This window comes from Leuciscus leuciscus, assembly GCF_965113295.1.
Source record: "Leuciscus leuciscus genome assembly, chromosome: 5".
Classification (NCBI taxonomy): Eukaryota; Metazoa; Chordata; class Actinopteri; order Cypriniformes; family Leuciscidae; genus Leuciscus; species Leuciscus leuciscus.
The window spans coordinates 21,987,000-22,010,752 of record NC_138729.1 but is presented as its reverse complement, the minus strand read 5'-3'; the positions used below and the strand labels follow the sequence as shown (position 1 = coordinate 22,010,752).

The 23,753-nt window shown below is 38.0% G+C and overlaps 1 protein-coding gene across 2 annotated transcripts in view; it reads left to right on the top strand.

The window, feature by feature from the left end:
- Positions 1-1,217: 1,217 nt before the first annotated feature.
- rasa1a (RAS p21 protein activator (GTPase activating protein) 1a) overlaps positions 1,218-23,753 on the top strand; it is a 55,684-nt gene continuing 33,148 nt past the window's right edge. The window contains exons 1-2 of one of the 2 annotated variants that reach the window (XM_082170000.1): positions 1,218-2,166; positions 22,424-22,576. In XM_082170000.1, the coding sequence (XP_082026126.1) occupies positions 1,799-2,166; positions 22,424-22,576 (521 nt within the window). In that variant the 5' untranslated portion in view covers positions 1,218-1,798. Of the gene's footprint in view, positions 2,167-7,332; positions 9,966-22,423; positions 22,577-23,753 lie in introns of those variants that run through there. The other variant, XM_082170001.1, reaches the window with a different exon arrangement.

The following is a 23,753-nucleotide window of genomic DNA, read 5'->3' as shown; positions in this document are numbered from 1 at the left end:
CAATTCACACCCAGCAGTATAATTCAGGGAAAAAAAATATCCGAATGCTCCACACGAAACTTTGGTCTTCCGACCTTTTACCACCGTGTCGATTTATTTTGATTAATATGTGCGAGGGAGAGAGAGCAACACAGCGCCTAGTTTGGAGACGGTGAAGTCGTTTAAACAGAGAGTGCGCGCGCGCGACCGGCTCTCTCTCTCTCTGGTCGTTCTTTCAGTTAAACATGTGCCCTGTCACAAACGCAGCCGTTCATCTACATTACTCACCGATCAAATAAGACTTTGGCGGGACAAAAATTCACTTTGGCGGGCGCTAAAACAAGTTCAATGCAGGAAAATTAATGCGTGAGTTTCCATTAGACTCGCACGGTATGTGTGTGTGCTTCAAGATTATGACGCAAGTGCTAAGATTCCGATTGGCCAAGAGAAAAAGTGCTAAGATTCCGATTGGCCCAGAGAAATGTAAATTATAAGAATTATCCAATAATGTTTCGCAATTCTAGCCTGCATGGCAGTTTACTGTGAGAAACAAACCGCTGTCTTGACGTGACGACGTACCGCACCGTTCCCCGGATATAATTTTTTTTTTCATTTAGTTTTACCCTGCTTAATCAGCAGATGGTGCTGCCAGCCTGCCACCAACTGTATGTCTGCCCCATATACATACACGCACATATAATACACTACATTATTTATATACTACGCAAATCATGCAGCAGTGCCATCTATCTTTATTTCGCGATCCATTTTTTTCGACCTCGATGCGTTTCGTCACGTTTTGTATCGCGATATTTTGTCAAACGATATTTCGTCCCATCCCTACTAAATAGTAGGCTATCACAAGTTTAAAATATTTAGGCTATTAATTATGTGACTTTTACAGTCAGGGATCACAAACGCTATGCCAATAAATAGTTAGTGATTTCAAAACGTATCTGAACATAGCCACTGTGTCAAAAAAATATTTTATGTAGTGATGACTCCGCTATGGTATGATCTCATTAAAGACAACATCAACAACAACTAGTTTATCAGCACAGTGAGCACACTATATCAGCCTAGGTTGAAAGGACAGACTATTGATATATAAATATTTGAGCTGCGGTCAACATTTACTTCAGGATCAAAGGTGAGACGGTGTGTTTTGAAAATGGGCAAATATCTATTTTCATCCCTTCTACTAGATCGCCGAGCTCACTGATGTGAATGTATCGGCTCGGTGATCGGCTAGCTTGGTCTGCGCATGAGCGGGGACGCGCTGGGGAGAGGAGTGGGACTGGGAGCAGCTGTGGCAAATGTTTCACCAGTCCAGCAATATCGAGAAGAATAGACAATTTACTGCAAAGGAAAACTCTTTAACGTACTCTTTGAGCGGAATCGATTGAGGAGAAACGTGTCGGACGTCCGCGGTCATCTGCGAAGCGTCCGAAGTAGCAGATCGGCGCGTTTTCTGAACTCAATGCAAACAAAATAACAACCCCGAAAGACTGACAATAAAAGACCACAACTGACACCAGTCCGAACCAGGGCCTCGACACACCATCCTCTCATCTACTCGGACAATTCTCCTGTATCACTTCAGAAAAGCCCATCTTCTCTTTGTGAAACTCAGGAAACAATGAAGACCTAAACTCATGTGCTAGCCGCGGAGCTGAGTGTGTGTGTGTGTGTGTGTGTGTGTGAGAGAGAGAGAGTGCTCTTCTACTGGAAACTTTCTCCCGTCGCTTTAAAAGACTGGAAGCAGAAGAAGCTTTGACAGACTTGGAGAAGAAGCTCAGGCTGTCTTCTAGATTCCTGCATGGAGGTGAGGGGCGAGGACAGGGGATCGGACGGCAGCAGAGGCCCCGACTCGACCCACTTTCCTCTTTACAGCAAACCTGCGCGAACGCGGGTCACGGATCCTGACATGATGATCTACCCGAGCGCTGGAGGAGAAGATCTCACGGGGAGAGGAGCTGCTGGATGCGAGTCTCCCTCCTCAGATGGGCCGGGCAGCAGCCGGATGTCACCCACCGACGGGCCCACTGTCTTCCCACCTTTACCGCCGCCCCCTCCGCCGTCTGGAATCGGGGCGCAGGGGAGTGTGGATGAAAGTGATCAACAGGATGGGCCAGAATTTGAGGAAGAGGAGGTTGTATTCCCCCTCTCTGCGCCGCCCACCAACCAGTAAGGATTCATCTCGCACACATCTGTATTTTATGTTAGTAATTCATGATGGGAAAGCATCATCCTATTGGCTGTTTCTCAACACCTAGTCAACTGTCTACATCTATTGGGTTGATTCTGTATTCTACAGTCATTATGTAGTAAATGACCTGCAGTTGTTGTTTCCAGAAATCTACCGTAAAATACAGTGAAGTTGCAAGGATTAGGTGATTTTTATAACTCTACACGTCTAGAATAGTATAGTATAACAGCTATTGAAACCTGACTGTTGTGATAATTCAGGTGGTACAATGAAAGGTCACATGATAGTCTCAACAATTTTTACCAAAATGATGTAATACATCGTGTTATCAACTCAAAGATAAAACGCCAGTAAAATAACGCAATAAAGCATTAATTAACTAATTTTAAAAGTATAAAAAACACTGCAATATAGGCTACATAACTGATGACAAAATAAGATAAAATATATATATATATATAATACTCCCTATAGTCCACTATAACTGGTTATTCCTCATACCTTGTGAAGTAATGCATAGCCTACTTTTTAGTCATTAAATAAATAATAAATAATTCTAACAGTTTTAAAACAATATTTCTTGTTAAATATATTTTATATTTAGTTTTGTATAATATAATTTTGCACAATTCATACATTTTGTTAAATCATTTATATAAATTATAGTAAATGTTAAAATAATTATAATATTTCTTACTGTTTATTAACTTACACTGAAACAGGTATTAGCTTTTTAGCATTTGTTCTATTTCTTTATATTTTTGATAGTAGGTAGGCAGCTTTCAGATTATATATTTACTTCCTTGTATTGCAGAATGTGAGGGTATGTATTCTGTTGCTGACTAGCTGTTATGCTATTTATATTGTAATATGGGATAGCCATATAACTTTACCACCTTTCTTCATGAGATAGCCTATGTTGTCTCGTGTTTTCTTTTCACTGTATTTCGCCACTGCATCATTTTGTCTTTAGTTGTAGAGTATAATTGTGACCTATGCATTGTTCACTAAAAAATGCTGGAGAAAAAAACAACCCAATTTGGTTGTTTTGCCCAGCTGGTTGGGTTAAATGTTTGACCCAACGTGCTGGGTTGTTTTTATTAAACTCAACAATTGATTAAAATGACTATATCGCTGGCTTAAAATGAACCATAAATACGTTGAGAAAATAAAATCTCACACAAAATTACTAGAGTAACAACATGCAACAGTAATAAAAAAAATAAAAAAAACTGTACATGTGTATGTTAGTGAAAAAGTTCAGAAAAGAATGACAACTCAACAACTATACAGCTTATAGGCCTACAGTTAAACAAAATTGCTTTTTAAAAGTTAAATAGTTAATACAATTTGACCATATTTTGCTTATTTTTTTCTGACACCAACGAACAGACTAAAAGCACTATAGCCAAAATTCGCTGCAGCTAGTTTTCAAAGTCCTCTCTCCTCTCGGCTTCGATTGGTACTTCTATTTTCCACATATTTTCCTGTCGTAAGCCCAGCATTGTGCTGCTGAAATCTGAGCCGGTGATGGGCCGCTGTTCGGCGGGGGAGCTGCAAACCTCAGATCGCTTTTGCGTTTTTTTATCATAGACAAAAGATTTCGTGACAGGCTCCTAATAACCTGCACATAAACAAGCAGCACAGAGTTCTGAGAACATATTTTAACATCCAAATTAGTAATATTCACTATGATTACGAATAAAACTCAGTTTATTCTAGGAAAAAACGTTACCATCATGCGAGACGACCGATGCTGATTGACTCATTTAGCTGACTGACATATCATCCCTGTATTGCATTAAATTAAATGATTTACAGCACAGTAAATACTTTATTGCCGAAATAAAATGTATACAAACCATACCAATGAAATGTGGGCATTGAGAACTGCTCTCTCCTGATGAGGGTGCAAAAAGCCCACCCTCTGTGTAACCCATCAGCTGGGTTGTTGTGTCTGAGGGCGGGTGGGGGAGGGGTGTATCATTTCAACTCTCAGTGAGATTGACCAGCCACCAACCCAACGGCTGCCAAACACAAAAACTACCCAACCATGGAAAAAATAACACAATAAAATGACCCAACATGCTCAACCCAGCGTTTAGATAGAAAAAATAACCCGGCGTTATTGCATTGCATTAATACAGTTTTTGAATGCCTGTATGTATCTAGACCTTCCTTCTGCACACATTGTGAAACCACAGTTACTGATAAATGTTTGTGACTGGTTTCTGTGTCATCCATTATCATATTGGTGACAAGATCAGTGGCTGAATCTAATGAAGAATGTCAGGGTGGTGAAACTCTCTTCCTAGTCTATATCACGATAAGCTAAATGATAGTGTGCAATTTATTATGGCTCTCTTATGTTTGCTCAAGAGCAGGTTGATAATCGGGCCTGGAGTTTTAGCACAGTTGTTTCCGCTCATTCTTAAACTGAATTTTAAAATACAAACAAAAATACAAAAAGTTTTGTAATGCATTACTCATGCTTATTTCATTAATCAAGCCAAAGCATGATGCTTTTGACAGCAGCTCCCATCTTTCAAAGCAAAAAAATGTAAATCATGTATTTTCTCAATGATAGTTCTTTAGGATATAACGCCCTGTTTTCTTGTCAGTGGTTTCCTTGAAAGTGCTGAAACTTGTCACAGAAAGTGTGGGGATGAATTAGGCCTAGAGTTTTCTCTTATAGCTTTCAGTTTCAGAATTTTTTTTTTTTTTTAAGGAGGCCTACAAAAGAGAAACGCCTGACCTGTGATTTGTGCACTGCTGCTCTGCTCATCATACAGCTCACTCTTGAGATACTCTGTTGCCTTAGACTGGTGACCCAATTAGGATGAAAGTTTCCTCAGAGCTTCCAGATTATTGACTCTGACAGACTCGACTGCCTATAAGGCTGGGCAGAGTTGCTTTCTGATACGCCAACGCTAAACCAGAGGTGCTCCATAAGCTTATATTACCGCATGCACTCAGCGACTGCTGAATTTGCGCCATGATGAGGTATTATTCACATTTCAGCCCATATCTGCTCTAAATGGCTTAGGCTGTGACACAATAGAAGCCTGTGTCGGCTTATGGCTCAGTGCACGTCTAAAACGTGCAACACCTCTGCAGTAAAGAGGAAGCACCCGAGTGTCCCATGCGGTGCTGGTGATGTTAACAACTTGTAGGCTCTGTTGTTTTATTTTTGGTGTACATTCTGACAAAAATAAAATAAAAAGACCTTCTTGTGTAGGAAGTACATAACTTGTATAAAGTGTATACTATAGCTACATATTCAAATTGATTTCATCATTTCCACTTTCATTTTCTTTTCAACTGAGGCAGTTGTTTCAGTGTTTTCTCACAGTAGTAGGTTGAATTTCAGCGCAGTGTGGTACACATTCTCCGGTTTGGATGCGGTCCTGCTTGTCAGAAATGTGTGACTAAAGTTAGTGCTTTAGTCGCGCAGAGAAGACAGCCATGATCGTTCACGCCTCACTACTGTGCACTTCATTCATAAACAATGATGCCAGCAGCGGAATAAATATTTCACAGATGTTTTCTACTGTTTAACAAAGACAAAAAGGAGAGCGCATGAAGAGCTGGGTAGTGCTCCTCTCAAACACTGGGCTTTGAAAGCAAACAAACAGCACTGTGGAGAAAGAGCAGGTTGATTTTGTTTCCACGAAGATTAGAAGGGATTTTGAGTCATTAACGGTTTCCCCCAAGAGCTGGAAAGAGAGAGAGAAAGAGTTTGATTTGGAGATCAACATAAGTGCATATTGTGTCTGCTAGATAAGCAATTGCTCAAAAAACACACTCTCAATCAAGGGCTAATTGAGCACCCATGCTGGTTAATTGCCTTTTTTTTTTTTGAGAAATACAGGGACTTTGGAGTGCCAAGTGGCACTGTGAGCTGAAACTGCAGGTTACTGCGCTGAAATATGTTCTTTATGCATTCGAGAGGCTTATGCACTTGACAAGTCTTCTTTCCTCTTTTTTTCTTCATTAAAATAGCCTCAGAACAACTTCTCCAATTATTATTTTTTGACTGCGTTCATGACCATATGTGTATAAAGCAACAATTCTTTTGGACTGATTGAACCATCTCTAAATTGCTCTTAAAATGTTTTCTGCATTTACTTTTAACCACCTCCCTGTTCCTCCTTTTTAAAACATCTGAGCAACAGGATTAATTCGAGCATTGCACATGCTTAATATCATTGCTTTGCTGTTTCTGGACATCTATTGATTTTTCTTGAGAAGAATGTAGGTCATATAGACCAAGTTGATATGATACTTTTCCGTATTATAAAAGGTTATATCCTTTTATGGATTGTAATTTTTTTTTTTTTTTTACTCATTTCTTAAATTTCATGTTATATTCATGATATTGCATGAATATTAGCAATACATTGTGAAAGAAGATTAATTAACCAATATTTGGTCATTTTGAGATAATTGGTTATCGGTTAATATAATTATGCCCAATTTGACAGTTGCAAACTGCCTTGTCATTTTCCAAAATATTTTATTTAGGCCTAATACATCTGTTCTAAAACCAAGTGCCTTGAGCAAGCTGCCTCTGAATAGATGTCTACCTTATAAGTAGTTAGAATAGATGTATCCTAACTGAAATGGAACCTCAGAAGTGACTGATTTGCAACACTCAATGGCAGCAACTCTGTATGTTAAAATAAAGGCTGGAATATGACTTTTGCACACAAAAAATCCCCGATTTGTTGTCTGAACGAGTCGAAAATAGTTGCCGAAAGTTTGTGCCAGTCTCCAGATTTTGGGCAGTCTGAGTTGACAGATCTCACAGAAAAACGTGTATTTTATGATGGGCACAAAATCCGATTTTTCTTCAGACTGTGATTCCATCCAGTTGGAGGATATGAAATCATGTTTGATATTTTTTAACCGATTTTAGAACCCCTTATTGTTGTGTATGACATATTGCTACTGAAACTGAAGCTGTACTTTATCTACCAGTGTTGCAATAAAATACAATAACAATACAATTAACAGAACCAACACGATCTCATAAAAGTGCGTATCTATTGCACAAATTTTATTTCTCGTGCCATTTATGCGCCAAAAATAGTTTTTGCGTGCATATGATACGCACTCTTGGGTAGGATTAGGGGTGTGGAGTGCGTGCGCATTACACGCCATAAAGTGCGTATCATATACACGCGAAAATTACGTATCATATGCACGCAAAAACTATTTTTGATGTATAAATGGCACAAGAAATTAAATTTGTGCTATTGATACGCACTTTCATGAGATCGGGCTGAACAGAACATGTAACAAATTAGCCTCAATATTTGACTCATCAGCATAGATAAAAAAAAACTGACTATACCACTCACCTCTAACTCTAATCTGTTACCGATACTCCTAGCAACAAGACGCGTGCGTCTGTGTGAGTTTGTTGTGTTCGGAATGATTTAAAAGTCTGCTAGTGTATGATCCTCAGTATAGTTTAGTGCACGAAGTTGACAAGTGTATGATGCCTAGTGGTTTAAAATCGTTCAGATTTTAAAAGTCATGTAGTTCCAGTCTTAAGAGTGTGCAAGAAACTCTATCATTTATTTCAATGAAGGTGATGCCCAACAGACAACACCATAATTTAATCAAAGGTATTTTAGGTAAAATAGTCTGTTTTTCATCAAGTATTTATAACCAACAATTCTCTTGAGTTATCCACCATCTTGGATTTAGTTTTTCATGGAGCTTGTTTCAGTACAGTCTGGAATTGTCATTCCTATGAAGGATAGTTGTTATGGCGCCTTAAAAAGTCTCTTAGGAGGCAACATAATTACATAACGTTTGGACAACTTTCTCCATTTTCTTCATTTTAGTTGGTTTTTGGACAGAGCTGTTTTTTTTTGTCTTTTTTTTAATAGTTAATTTATATTTTACTGAAAGTAAAGTTCATTTATTTTCAGTAAGATATAAAATACAATTTTCCAAAAATATTAACACAAGTACTCACTTAGCCTATATTTTGATTAAGCACAGTTCTTGTCACAGATAGCTGATTTATTGCACATTCATGATATGACAGATGTTTTAATATCGACTCTGATTTAAAATGAGCAGCAAAAATGGCCCAAAAAAGTCTCTTAGGAGGCAAAATACTTGCCTAACGTTTGGAACAGCTTTCTTCTTTTTCTTCATCTACGTTGGTTTTGGGACAGAGCTGTTGTTTAAAATAAAAGTTAATTTACATTATTACCCATTCATGATATATAAGATATATGATGTAAAATAAGCAGCAAAATGGCAACACAGTTGGTATTTTCTATTAAATTTTGAATTTGGCCAAAAAAAGTATCTTAGGAGCCAACATAATTACCTAACTTTTGGAACAACTCTTCATTTTCTTCATCTCATTTGGTTTTGGGACAGAGCTGTTGTTTAAAATAAAAGATAATTTTCTTTCAGTAAGATTTAAAATCAAAACTTATTCAGACTTAAGTTTGGTCACTAACACTAAAAAGGTGATGCTAAATGATTCAATGATTTTAATGTCTATGAGTTGGTAGGAGATAGGAGTTTGCAGATAACCAAATTATATTACTAGTAAAAAATGTCAAGTTTAAAAACACTTAATTTTACATAGCAGTGACTTTTTCATTTGATTGAAAAAGACACAGCCCATTTTCAACTAACAGCAGATTCGTGAATCACTGTACAGCACTTTGAGGATGTGTAATCCATCCTTCGTGTGACCCCTTTTCAGCTCCTGCTGCACAGTAACTGCTTGCTGAAGATGGGCTCTTTAGTCATCCATCTGTGTGCTGGAAGACAGTCCCCGTGTGCTGACTCTAACAAGCTGTGACGCTCCATCATGTGTGAAGAAAAACAAAGCTGTTTGGCAGCTGCTCATAGACCCTGTTCACCTCCACCTTTTTTTCCAGTGTGGAAACTCTTGAAAAATGACATGGCTACAGGCACTTTACATAATGATTGGTCGTTGATAAACCAGTTGGTTACTGATGGTTGGTTCCAACCTGCCGAGTTTTGCTCACTTACAGAGTGTGACGATTTTATTTTGGTGTTTGAAGGAAAGGAAAGGTGTGCAAAAGTTTGAATTTGATCATAAAGGTTGTCTGATCCAAAAATTCCATAAAAAAATTGTCCAAAATGGAAAACTCATTTCTGAAACAATTTCAAATTTGTTTGGAACACCATTGTTTAAAAATTGAAACCATTATTTGCAGACATGACGAATATCATGAGGAATAAACTATTATTTAAGTCTCTTGAGTGGTGGTCAGGTTGTGTCCTCCCACCTTAGAGTTCTTAGCGTCTCGCATCCCGCTTGTCCCCTCCCTCCCGTTGCTCTCTTTTGCTGAGCCGTTTCATACTTTGCATTATTTGAGTGACTGCCTTCACAGAGGAAAGGATGTCAAAGGCAGACAAGGCAAATTCAAGCGAAAGGTCTTCATTCTCCAGCATCTAAAATTGTACTATTGAAGGAGTGATAACCGGCGTGGATTATTTCTCTTTTGGACATCATCTTAAACTGTGCTGACCATATGTGAGCTAGAGCCCCCCGCCCCCCTCATGCAGACATAGTTTCTACTCACTGACTTCAAGAGCCGTGTGGCGATCGCAGTCGAACAGCAGGTTCTCTGGGACATGGCGACGACCAAATGGGATGTTTGTCTGGTGAGACAGAGACAGACCCCAGCGACTCGGCAGCTGAGCGGGATTACTTTGTGAGCGAGTGAGAGCGAGTCGGAGAGCCCAGGATGCAGCAGAGGATGAATTCAGCGTAAGTGGGACACTAATGCTGCTGTTCGGAGCTCAGACTGGCAGAATATGGAGTTTTATGACTTATTTGCCTAGTTTGTTCCATTCTCACTTTCCAAAAATATTAATAATATAATAAAAAAGTACTCCCTTATTGAAATTGATAAGCACAGTTCTCACCACAGATAGCTGATTTATTACACATTCATGATATATAAGACAGATAATTTAAAATAAGAAGCAAAAATGGCATTGCAGTTCGGATTTTCAATACATTTTTGTGAATCTATCTATTTTACGGAATCAATTAAGCATGATGATTCAGTTATTCGTTTTTTCCGTCTTCACTCAATGTTAATGGTAGTTTTTTCGTGGCATTTGTTGTGTGTATGTTTGTATGTATGTATATATATATGTATGTATATATATATATGAGCAATATCACACGAGTAGCAGTGTGATATGGCTGTATATCAGCACGGCTGTGATTCGGCCGTAGGTAATCATGATATATGAATGATATACAGCCATATCGCATGACTACGAGTGTAATATTGCGTTTATACAACAGTTCGACAGCACACGGGAGTAAATAAATAAGAAACAACAACGGAGTGTCTTTAAAAACCGACTTTAAAAACCGACTTTAAAAACCGCAGCACTTCTGGGTTGTATGTCAGAACGTAGGCTCACTATTGGCCAGCATCACACGTCTCACACACATGACCAGTGTCGGCCAATAGGGAGCCTACGTTCTGACGTACAACCCAGAAGTGCTGCGCTGTTACACTACGTGAACTCACTCAAGTTCTTAAACTTAAGGTTGAGCCACTGTAGTCACTTGGACTTTTTTAACGATGTCTCTACTAACTTTTCTGGGATGGCAGATATCGATTACCTAGCAGCCTATGATGGAGTGAGCCAGCTCTCAGATTGCATCAAAAATATCTTAATTTTTGTTCCGAAGATGAACGAAAGTCTTAAGGGGTTGGAACAATTTACATTTTTGGGTGAACTAACCCTTTAAATCTCAAACTAATAGTTGAGCCCAAGCCTCCGTTACGAATTCTAAAATGTCACTTTAGAACTAGTAATGAAGGAATGTTTAGTCGCTTCATTGAAGCTTATTGTATTATGTAGAGTAGATTATTATGGTATTATGAGAGATCGAATAAACTAGTGTATTACCTGCATCTGACATTTCATTCATTTTTCAGGTCGATGTCTATAATATATAAAAAAAAATCATTTTGAATGTCCGCTGAGGAAAGCGATATGTTCGCCTTTATCCTTCCCATGACAGTGCTAAAACAACTTCCTTGTTCTGACTCACTCGTAAAGACCGTCTTTGCCGCCATCTAATGGCTTAATAATGTAACTTTCACTGAAGTCCATATCACGATTCTTTCTCAATACCAAATATGGCATATTATTAAATATAAAATAATATTTAATGAACAACAATCGGCATTATAAAAGACGATAGGAAATAAACACAAGCAAATAATTAAGTAAAACATACAAAAGCAGTGCTCTAGTACAGGATTTAAGTGAAACATAGCCTAAATATAAAGCCTTAATTTTCCCCCTAACCAAAATCGATTTGCTCTGGAACAAGTAATGGATTAATAAGACTGATTGCCCGTTTAATATACCCCAAATTAATTATATCTCATATTTAATCACCATCTACATAAGAGCCAGCGGCAAATTCCCGAAGGACTGGCCGAGATGACGCTGTTCTCTGCGGGTACATGAGCGCTGAACGGCCGCTGACAGCCAGGAGCTCGCATCTGCAAAAGCGTCTTAACAGATTGTAAAATAGGCACTATGATTATATGAGTCACATATTTGAGGTCTTAGTAAATACATTCTCGCCTAAAAAACTCGTAAAACTACATTTCGTGACACAACAACAGTAGTATTTTGCTTGACCGCTATGACAGTCACCACAAGCGGAGTGATGCAAACGGTGAAATGGTTCCAGTTGACTTGACTTGACTTGACAGACTTTATTGTCATTCAGTATACAACAAGTGTGTACAGAACGAAATTTCGTTTGCATAGGCCACAGTTTTTACAGTTTCAGTACAATGCAAATGTTTATGCAAAAAAAAAAAAAAAAAAAATTCTGTAAGCAAAATATAAATAAATATACAAATAGCAGAATGGATTAAATATTAAATATACAAATATCTAAATAGATGTATGACAGCAGTCTAGTGTAAGACCAGCAGCACTAAGTATTATTTTTTAAGTGTTCAGCAGTCTGATGGCTTGGGGAAAAAAGCTGTTATAGAACCTGGTGGTCCTACACCGCATGCTGCGGAACCTCTTTCCGGAGGCCAGCAGAGTAAACAGACCATAATCTGATACTGACCACAGTTCTGATACTGTGTGAATATTGCACGGCTGGACAAGGCTCTCAGCCAATCAAATTCGAGAACCAGAAAGTACTGTTGTATAAATATATTATTAGGGGTGATTAATCGCTCCAGGGTTCGTTTTAATCGAACTAAACATGCCCAAACAGTGTGAACACACCCTTTGTCACCTTTTTGGGCTTGAACTGTCAAATACACACACACGTGTGTGTCAAAATGCCCGTCACAATTGTTTATGTCTTAAGTGAACATAAACAGTTGAGAAAGAAAGAGCATGTGTATCAGTATATTAGATCAGTGCATTGTCATAAAGTGACTGCAGCCTAATATATCTCCGGCAGTCTGTGCCATTAATGTTAACCAAACAATCTCATTGCTCTTGACTGAATCATCTTTTTTAACTTTAATAAGAATAAATGTATGTTCAATTGACACTATTATATATTTTTGTACAATTAATTACTTATGTATACATTTTCTGCCTATTTAAGTAAAAATATGTCTAGGCTATTTATTACTGTGTTTTGTAATATTGGAGTCTATAAATAAAAAATAAAAAAGTTGAATATTGAATTATTTTGAATGAAACATGTATTAATTTTAGCAAATGCATACATATTGAGATATATGTTGAATATAGCCAAAAAAACTATGGAGAATTTTTAAAGCTATATCACCCAGCCCTATTTCTCACTGAAGATTTATTATTTACCTGAATTATTTTTCTTACATTTTATGTAATATATTTTGACTATCAATAATGTGTTTAGTCATGAAATAATGTGTTTAGTTATGAAATAATTAAAAGTGTCTCAGGTGGACAGATGTTTGATGCATGAATTTGTAATTAAGGATGGTCACATAGTGCTTGTAGTAAGAGCTGTTGAATTAGTGATGTTTTTTTCTTCAATATGAATGTTTTAAACCATTTGAGGACAAAGATCATCAGTTTCAAACTGTCAGGGTGTTTCCACAACAGTGATGCTATTTTTCTGGGGATCAGATGGAGATCATGAGTTCTTTGGTGTTCTCCTTGTGCAGAATGAGAGATGAGCTCAGATGACAGCTGACATCAGTTTTGAAAGGCACTGTTAACATAAGGCTGTGCAGTTTCATCATTGTAATACTGATGAGCAATGACGTGACAACTTTAGAGGTTTTTTGAGGTAGTCGACTCGAGACCTATAAAGAGAGACGGATGTGTTGAAAGTGCTTAAGAGAGCGAATACGACCCCTCAATCAAGTCTCAACAAGCCCGCTCTGCCCTCGCTTCCTCCCAGATGAAGTGTTGTAAATTGAGAGGTCCGACTACTTCCCTGATGGCTGGCATGGACTAACCACAGAAAGGTCATGTCCTGTTTTCAGTGAGCCATCTATGAAGAAACAACTTGCAAGGAAGAATATTGCCATGCTTCCCTGGTATCTTGTCAGGATCTTTTCATGGAATTTTTGGTGAATAATTCAAAAGGCACATTTTTTTTCCAAAGCTATATGGATCTAAAAATACAGCCATTGTCTGGAAATCATAACGTATTCAAGTGCCGAGAGATTTGTGCTTCAGGCTGAGGTTTAAGTGCCTGAGTGCTGAACATTGACTCTCTTATTGGGTTAATTTTGCAGTCGAACAAGCCTTTTCACTTCACGTGTGAAGTGCCACTTTTCTTGTGAAGTGTCATTATAATGTCATGTTTATGGGCTAACGATCACATGGTTAACTAGTCAGTGCATATTTCACACTCCTATTTATGGTTCAGAGCTCTGTTGTGTCAAGGCTGTGAATGAAGTTGCTGATGACATGCTGCTGTAGTTGTAACCATTTATTTTTGTCCACCGTGCTGCACATATCAGTTGATTTCCATTACAGCAAGGCACAAAAAACGGCAAGGCGTCTGAGTGGTTTGAGTGTTATTAAGAAAGTGCCACCTGTCCCTCTCAACACACTTCCTGTTCCTCTGCTTTTGCATGAATCGGGGCTGTGGCAAACACCTTTTGCAGTCATGCTTGATGTATTTTAGCTTCATTCATCTCAAATGCAAATGTGTTTGCAGATCTTCTGAGATGTTTATCAGTGTGTACTGAAGATGCTCTTAATTTCAGGACACTTGGCTTTTGACCTGTACTGAAAAATCAGTACAGACATACTTTGCTATTATCAAAATTTAATTAAACCATTAAAACTATTTCTAAAAATAAAAGAGAATTTGGTAAAATATAAAACCGCCTTAACGCAAGAAAAAAAAAAAAAAAAAAAATACAATTGCATAAGTTAAAAAAGAAAAAAGGAAAAATTAAAACTGAAAAATGTTTTCTCAATTTAATTAGCTCTGTAAATATTTGTTTTAATATTCAGAATTTCCTTTCTTTTTTTTTTGTGACATTTTTGCCTTTTATTAGGATAGGAAAGTTGCTAGACAGGAAGTGAGGTGGGAGAGAGAGGGGGGGGGGGACGGGATCTGGATCTCGGGTCGAACATGTCAGAATTTCCTTTTTAAATCCTTTTTGGTTTTCCATGAAAATCCAAGTGGCAAACCAAAAAAGCATCACTCTTTACATTAAGCGCCATCAGTGTAGAGTAGACTATTACATAGTCTAGTACTCACTCACACAAGTGAATATGAGACTTCCACCTGCTCTTTTTCCAGGTACACTACACAGGTCACTCAACGGCTTGGCACAGTATACATGTCAGCTAATTTAATGGAAGCATCAATTTCCTGGGAGGAAAAGCGACTATGATGTAATTAGTTATTTTAACTTCATGGTTTCTATTCATTGAAGGCACCAGCTAGTGATCAAGCACTGACACGATCAGGCATTCCTCAGGAGGATGAAGGCTGTGCTTGTATATATATCATCTGGATGTGCAGACTGGAGAGGGTTCGGTTATTTACCCATAGGCCTTGTTGTCGACACAGGAACTGAACTCTACTGCTATGAAGGAAGAATCACTAGCCTAAAGGCATGTTTATACTGAGTCTGATGTCATTCTCTGGGAAAAAAGGATGCCTGAATTAATTGCTTGGCATCCAAACAAAACTATTTTAGGAAAAAGACCTTTAAAAATGTTAAAGGGCCCCTATTATGTATTTTTGAAAATTAACTTTCATGTAGTGTATAACATAGCTCTAAGTGAATGAAAACAAAGTTTTAAATCTGAAAGTTCACCGTATATAAAGTTATCGTCTTTCAAAAGTAAGAGTCGACTCTTGAATCAATTAAATTAATCGTTTTTCAAACAAGTCATAAGCCGTTTCGTTGTGACGTCAAGACGAACCATTAGCATATTGCCCGCCCACTTATTGCTCGCGCAGACACCAGGGAAAACTTGAACCTCAAACCAACAGTTGATTCCTGTGGATACTGGATAGCATCATGTCGAGAAGACGCTGTGCTCTACAATGTGATGGTAAAGCCAGTTTTTTTTTCACTGCCCAAGGACGAGCATGTGAAGAATCAGTGGTTCATCTTTACCACGATATCACAGCAGTATAATCCTAAACTTTTGCTGTGTTCCCTTTATTTTACTGACGACTGCTTCTCAAATCTCGGAGTTTAATGCAGGATTCGCAAACCGCTTGCTCTTGAAAGATGGTGTTCAAAATACTTAGTTTTGATTTTATATTATGTAGGTCTCCTGCTTCTGGCTAACTCATATTATTACTGTCTTACTGAAATACTTCTGCTAGTCAGTTGTGGGCCACTATTACATAAAACTGTCTAGTAATGCAGATTGTCTGTCGTTCTCTCTACTTTGAGGTAAGATTAAGCATGGAGCATCAGTCATTCACCACGCTAGAGCTCGGCTAACATTGCATACATGCACTGTTATTGATACAGTTTCCACGTGTTCACTGCAATAAATTTGAAACATACTCTAAATAAATAAGTAAAATAATCTGTTTGTTGATGGACATGCACTTGTTAATGCTGATGGTGAGGAATTACAGTTGCAACATCTCATAATGTGCCTCAAACTAAGTAGTGAATCACTGAGAAACGTCCTGCTCGAGTCGGGTTGAAGAACTAGTTCTTCCAATGTTTCATTATTGGACTCGAAATGGTTGGATTGGATTGGATTGAAATGGTAAAATCGACGTCATCGTTTGTTACTGTGTTTAGTTTACGGTGTAGGAAACCTCAGGACAAGCAGAGCTGACGTTATGGCAATAGGCGTTTTTGTTTTTGACACGTGCGCTGTACGTGGTAGACCAATCACAACAGGCCGAGCTGTCTGGCCAATCAGAGCAGAGTAGCTCACGGAAATGAGGGATTTAGAGAGATTGATTCATCTGACGAGTCGTTTGAGAATCATTGTAAATGTGGTGATGTGTATTTTATGAGCAAATGAAACAGTTTTTTGACCTTTGATGCATGTAAACCTGTTGTTGGAGACTCCAAAACAATATTAGGAAACTTTAAAATAGCATAATAGTTTAATATTAGTTATGAAAGATGTGATAGTGTAATGGGCTCCAAAGTAATGTAGTGTGTCCTTTTTAAAGGGTTGTTGGTGTAAACAGACCTTAAGGAAGTGTGACTTTTGTTGCTTATGTGTTTGCTTGTACATCATCTAATCTTCGTCATAGCCAATATCGATGATCACATTTCCTCTTCATCCGGTTCACACATCTGTGTTTTCAGGAGCCTGTGATTAATTTGACCACAGAAGTTTTAATAGAGCACGTTATCCGGTGTGCTAATAACCCTGTATTGCTGATGTCATTTTTATAGCATAGAAAGCGGCAGTCCCGCTGGGAAGAAAACGCAGCCTCTGGGAATTATGAGGGACTGTCCTTCTGCTAACGGTGCAGTTTTACTCAAAGGACTGCTTCATAGAGCCTGTCTATTCAATAAATTAATATATAGAGAAGAGGAGCTTAGCCTAGTTAGGCCTGCAGTGTGCAAATTACGCCTACACTCTGTATCACTGTGGTTGATAAAATGGGTCAATAGTTTACATGACCAAGTGTGTTTCTCATTTTACATTTGTAAAATGATGTTGTTTTGGAACCGGTATATATTATATACCGGTAATACTAACTGCTGTTGTTGTTATAATTACAAATATTAGTATGAATATTATAATATTATGCAATAGTAAAAATATAGAAAAAATTATAATTTATGCAAATTCGGCCTTGTTTATACTTTCGTTCATGCACAGCTGAGCAATGCAGAGTTCATTTGGTGCGCTTGCATAACACACTCCTGCAGAGGAAAAAAGACATGCAAATGCATATTTCAAAACATTTCTACATTTGCTTAATTCCTTTTTGTTTGTTTTTTGTCTCTACATCTTTGCTTGTGAAGCCAAAATATAACTACATAATATAAAATAATGGCAAATTTCAAGCTGCCCCCTCATAGTCGACTAAATTTTAGTCGACGAGAAGAGGTTTGGTTGACTAAATTTTAATTAGTCAGTTAGTCGCAGAAAAAAACCCCATGAAGTGGCGAAGTCACGCAGTGACCATTTGTTAACAGGGCATGTCCATGCAGTAAAATGTCAGGCAGAAAGTCAAAAAGGTGATGTGCAACCTCAAACACGACTTATTATTTAAAACATGTATGTAAGTTAATCACTTTCATGGCCGCTTGCTCTATCGTTAATGTGAATCTAGATAAATGTGCGCTTGGGTGCATATTAGATAGTTAAAATGAGTTAAATGGTTAAAAAAGTTAGTGTGCTCCAAAACAATTACAAAATTCACATTTAGAAGATATAAGCATTCAAACTAGTCTCTCATTTCCACAAATATGGATCAACGATTTTGATGGCATCACTCTGCACTTCAGCTTCTCATCATATTTCCTGTCCAGTCAAATGCTCTCTAGAATCTAAAGCGTCCCGCCCCCTACATTATAAATAAATGCTGAAGCTGCGGCTGAAATCGGTCACTTGTTCACACAATTACTATTTTCTATGTGGTTAACTGAACATATTGCACTAAACAGGGGATGGGGAATGATTCAGACAGTTTAAATATGCTTTCCATTGAGGCGAATGAAGTCTGTTTTCACGTTAGTGTCAGGCGAACCGCCTCAGCATGCACACAGTCTGCTCTGGTCCAGAGACACGATAGCACAGAGTGGATCATATACACGAGTCGGTAGACAACCACAAAATGTATCAGACCCATTTGAGTTCTACACAGAATGCTATATTTTAAAGAAATATGGAGGAGGTTAGGAGAGAAAATATTAGACAGACTCTGCATTAGAAACGACACTAACGAGTAGAAGAAATAACACCGGTGCCATGCACCAACATGAATAGCACACTTTTCAAACTACACATCATCAGCATGATGGATTACAGTTTTGTTTTAATAACAGTTTCATATTAAATCTAAAAGGGAATCTATTAGACTGTGGCCGTCATAAACTGTCAATTGTGGCTTTGCCGAGGTCAACTGCTCTGGCCGAGCTGTGATATAAACGAAACGCTATTGCTCTATGTCCCGCCCTGTCTGTCTTCTTCAGTGGAAGTTGCGTCAAAACACTGAATAACACTGCGTGTTTCAAGGCTCTTCAGTGGGCCTTTAAATGAAGGACTAGGAAAATCTTTAGTCGGGGGCAGCCCTAATGTTGATCTAGATAAAAAAGCCTAGATTGAGTGTTACATATTTAGGATCTTCAAACGCACTGCTCATTAAACTGTTAAAGGAGCTGTATGTAAGAAATGTATTTCAATTAATCATAAAATGGCCCTGATATGTCACTAGACATTAAGAAATCATGTTCATTTCAAATACTTATATCACTGACAACAGTAGTCCGGCCAGGATATTGTCATTTAAAAAGTGAAGTTGCAGCCCTCAACTGATGTTGTCATCTTGTGTTTTGGCCTGAAGCGCCACCCTCCACCTATCTACCAATCACGAAGTCAGTAGTGTTTCGGCATCGGGGTTGCCAGCTCTGCTCTAGTTACCACAGCTACGTAGCAGCCTATGTTCCTGCTGGATCCTGCAGCCTATCTGGCAACCTCGAGTCAGGGGGGAGGGGGAGGGGTTACACCGCTCTACAGTAATTTGAAAATGATTGCAGTACCAGTTTTGGCCACAATCTTACATACGGCTCCTTTAAATACATTCCAATGAAACGCTATATAATAATCAATCTTGATTAATTTCGGTAGAAATTGCGTTCTGCTATGCCACTTCGCTCAAGTTGAAAGCGAAGAAGTTTTGGCTTCACTTTTTTTTTTTTTTTTTTTTTTTTACCTTTGGGGGTGTCCATTTGTATAGACAAACAACATTTGTTGAAACCAGAAACCTATCCAGTGCCTTGGTGACACACCGCCATGAGCAGTTTGGCAAATTTCTTTTGGATTTTATTACACACAGAGTACAATAGAAATGTGAAAAGTTGAACTGCAGCATCTCTTGTACATCTCTGAGCAACACTTTTGAAAATCTAAACCGAAAACTGACATTCAGCACAAATGAAACTCACTGGTGCATATGCTTCCCCATGAACACAATAAGTTTGAGTGTGGGAGGGCTGCATCATGCATACCCACATGATGTTATGCAGACTGCAGTCAGTGTGACATTTCAACATGGGCAAGACTCTGAAAATATCAGTTGTTCCTGTGTCTCACTCTCATCTATCACCTCCTCCATTCACTTACCAGCACTTCCTCTTCACCACATCAACAACACACATATATGTGCTGACTTCTTTTTTTCTTGCTGTAATTGATTTTGTATTTTTTGCCCATGTTTGCAGTGCTAATTGTCCTGCTGTTCTTATGCGTCTGAATGAAATTAACTGTGGGGCTAGAGTGAGTCTAAACAAAGTGTAAGCATATACATGCATACCGTGAAGTTTTTCACAGTTTTAGATGTTTTTGATCTTTATTCTATTTTAAAGAGTGTTCTATGAAAAAACTTAAGATTACATAAGGTCTTATACCCTAAACAAGAGTGAAAATGCTAAATCATTATTAGATTTGGAGACTTCTGCTTGGCTTGTTTTTGTAAGGACCTTTTGACTTTTAAACCAGATTAGAACGATTTATTTCAGGAGTGGACAAACTTTTTTTACATGAAGGTTTGCTTTTCACTATATTTAAAGGGATAGTTCACCCAAAACCCAGTTCACCCACTGACTACCAAATAGTATGGGGAAGAAATACTATGGAAATCAATGGGGTTCATCAACTGTTTGGTTACCAACATTCTTCAAAATATCATCTTTTGTGTATGATGACCAAGCATGCATTTTAAAAATCTCACTGCACACAATTGGATAACACTACAACCAATCACAACAAGCCCCATACCTTAGCTACCAACGGAGCTAACTGGTAGATTAGACTCTTGCCGTATCCAGTCGGCAAAACAGCAAAAACGCACTTCTTACAAAGGATCAATTCGAGCGTCGTCTTCTCTTCCTCTTTTAGATAAAAAGCCAAGTCTAACTCGTTCATTGTAGTGGCCAAAGCCGTTTCAAACAACTGGTGTTCATCCATAGCCATCTTGCAATGTTTACTAATGACTTAGACGTCACAGCGCTGTCGTCATCAGTTTAGCTCGCCTCTGGCCCGCCTATATCAGATAACCCGATGTGATTGGTGCAGCTCGGATACAAGGGCATATTTAATGAGCATCATTACTCGACGCCAGAGTAAACTCGCTGAGCAAATTCACCTTGTGCTCTCGCGAGAACTCTGGATTTCCAGGGTACATGTATCATGTTGTGATGCCTAAATTCACTTATCCTAGTTTTTAGTGTTTTGTTTTTTAATTTTAAGAGATGAAATAGTTTTGAATTTGCTGTCATTTATTGGTGAATATATGACATGAATATAATTAAATTGCGTGCTTCAGTATCAGCCAAAATGTAGGTAATATCAATGTGTCTCTACTCTCTACTGTATATATGTATCGCAAGATGATCTTATTCTGTAGAGATCCTTATTTTAAACCATTTTTAGCTGTGACATCTCATTTAGACAAAGTAGCCTATTATTTTGAGAGCAAATAAGGAAGCAGACCAAACTACATGTGCACAAGGGGCACTTCAGGACCCACTGGATAATCACTTTACTTGCAAAAAGGTTTACTTTTTAAAAATGTTTTACTCGTTTTATCCGCAATGCGCAGTTCAGTTGGAGCATTTGGCAACCAAACAGCTCATAACTAAAGACAAAGGATGACGAGGAATGATTACTGCAAGAGGAATTCAGCACAGACAGACTGAGACTGTACATAAACCCGTCCTCAGCACGTCCTATTTAATAAAAGTCATGTTACGTGATTTTATTGATTTGCACGTTAAGTTTGGGCTTTTGAGGAGGAGCGAAAGCACACCACTTGACAGGGACAGAATGGGGCAAAATAATCGTTTTATCACGATTATCAGAGATACAGTGGGTTCATGTGAAGTCTCCATCTGTCTATCCATGTTAACATGACACAATGTATACATTGTATATTTGTAGGGTTAAATATACATCAGCTCAGTCTTTTACTCTTTTTACTTCTATCTTGACCCCCTGTTGCAAAACACAAAAATCAGACACAAGTTTCTTTCTTTCTTTTTTTTTTCTCTCCAGGGATCTCAAATCTCTGAAACATTAACCAGTGTTGTTAGAAAAGCTACTGTTTAATTTAGAGACCTTCATGTTTTTAATGGCTGAGGCTCTGCCGTAAAACCTTTTTAAAATTTCTCGCTGCGCTAAGGCACCTTTTTAGAGCAAGATTTCACTTTCAATATTTCCGCATGAGTTTTTCTCAAGAGAAAAATTCAGCAGCCGGAGCCCTGTCACATTTCTTTGGAGTGAGAGGGCGGCTTGCATGCATGTCTTTTTTTAAAAACTCCCAAAAAATCCAATGCAATCTCTGCAAGTCTCGTTTTACAGAGCTACTGCATTATAGCAAAAGCTTTTCAAAAATCTGCAAGGTAATTTGGAATAAGATCAACTAAATATAGGCTTATGTCAGCATGCCAAAAAGAGCCTTTAAAAACCTACTTCAGCATTTACATTCAGGGTTGCATTAAAATCGATGCTGATGGACCAAATAGAGGAAGACACTAAAATCTGATTTATTGCTGACTAACTCCTTGATCTGTTCTTGCTTTCTTTCAGATGGTACCATGGAATGTTGGACAGAACCATTGCAGAAGAGCGATTGCGTCAGGCTCGGACACCGGGCAGCTACCTCATCAGGGAAAGCGACCGCCGGCCTGGCTCCTTTGTACTGTCCTTTCTCAGCGTGACCAATGTGGTCAATCACTTCAGGTGAGCAGTGCTGACTGGATCATGCAGTTTCACTAATGCGCACAAACCCTGTTACATTTCACAAAATGTTATGTCCCCTCAAGCAGACAGTTGTTGTACAATAGTCTTTGTTAACTATTAAACGTACATTGTCCTTCACTGTATCTACTATTGATTTGACTGATGCCTCAAATCATGTGAGTTGTTCAGGACAGGGGCTTTTACTTTTCTAAATGATCAGAATTGTAAACAATAATAAAGCCCACAAAACCCTTAGACTTGCATGGATGGTGGCACTGAAACCATATATTTAGACCAGAATATTACAGAGACTTAGCGGTGACCTGGGCCAGTAAAGCAACTAACCAGAACACCCTAGCTACCACATTATTACAATTCAATTTTTTAATATATTTTAAAATGTCATGGCAAAGCTGAATTTTCAACATCCATTTCCCCAGTCTTCAGTGTCACATGATCCTTCAGAAATCATTGTAATATGCTGATTTTGTGCTCAAGAAACATTTCTTATTTGTATCAATGTTGAAAACAAGTGTGCTGCTTAATATTTATGGGGAAACTTTGTCAGGATTCTTTGATGAATCGAAAGAAGTGTTTATTTGAAAAATAAATCTTTTGTAACATTATAAATGTATTTACTGTCACTTTTGATCAATTTAATACATCCTTGATAAATAAAAGTGTTAATTTCTTTACAAAAAAAAAAAGAGATAATATTTTGATGACCCCAAACTTTGGAATGGTAGTATACATTTAATAATTTGTCAGTCAAATTTATTTCTAGAGCACAGTTTAAAACAGCTTCAAGTTGACCAAAGTGCTTTACATTGATACATATTTAACAACATAAAAAAGAGATTATATTAATCTCTAAAATGCATTCAAAGCCAAGAAAAACAAATGAGTTATTAGTTTAGATTAAAAATTAGAAAGTTTTTGTGCAGTTCTAACACACAGGGGAAGGCTATTATTCCACAGTTTAGGGGCAATAATAGAAAAAAGCCCAATCCCCTCTCAATTTTAGTCTTGCCCTAGGAACGGTCAACAGCCTATGATCAGAAGATCTGAGGCATCTCGATGGGTTGTATATGGACAAAAGGCTTGACAGATAAGTAGGTGCCAGTCCATTCAAAGATTAAAACAAATAAAACAATCTTAAAATCAGTTCTGTAACGGA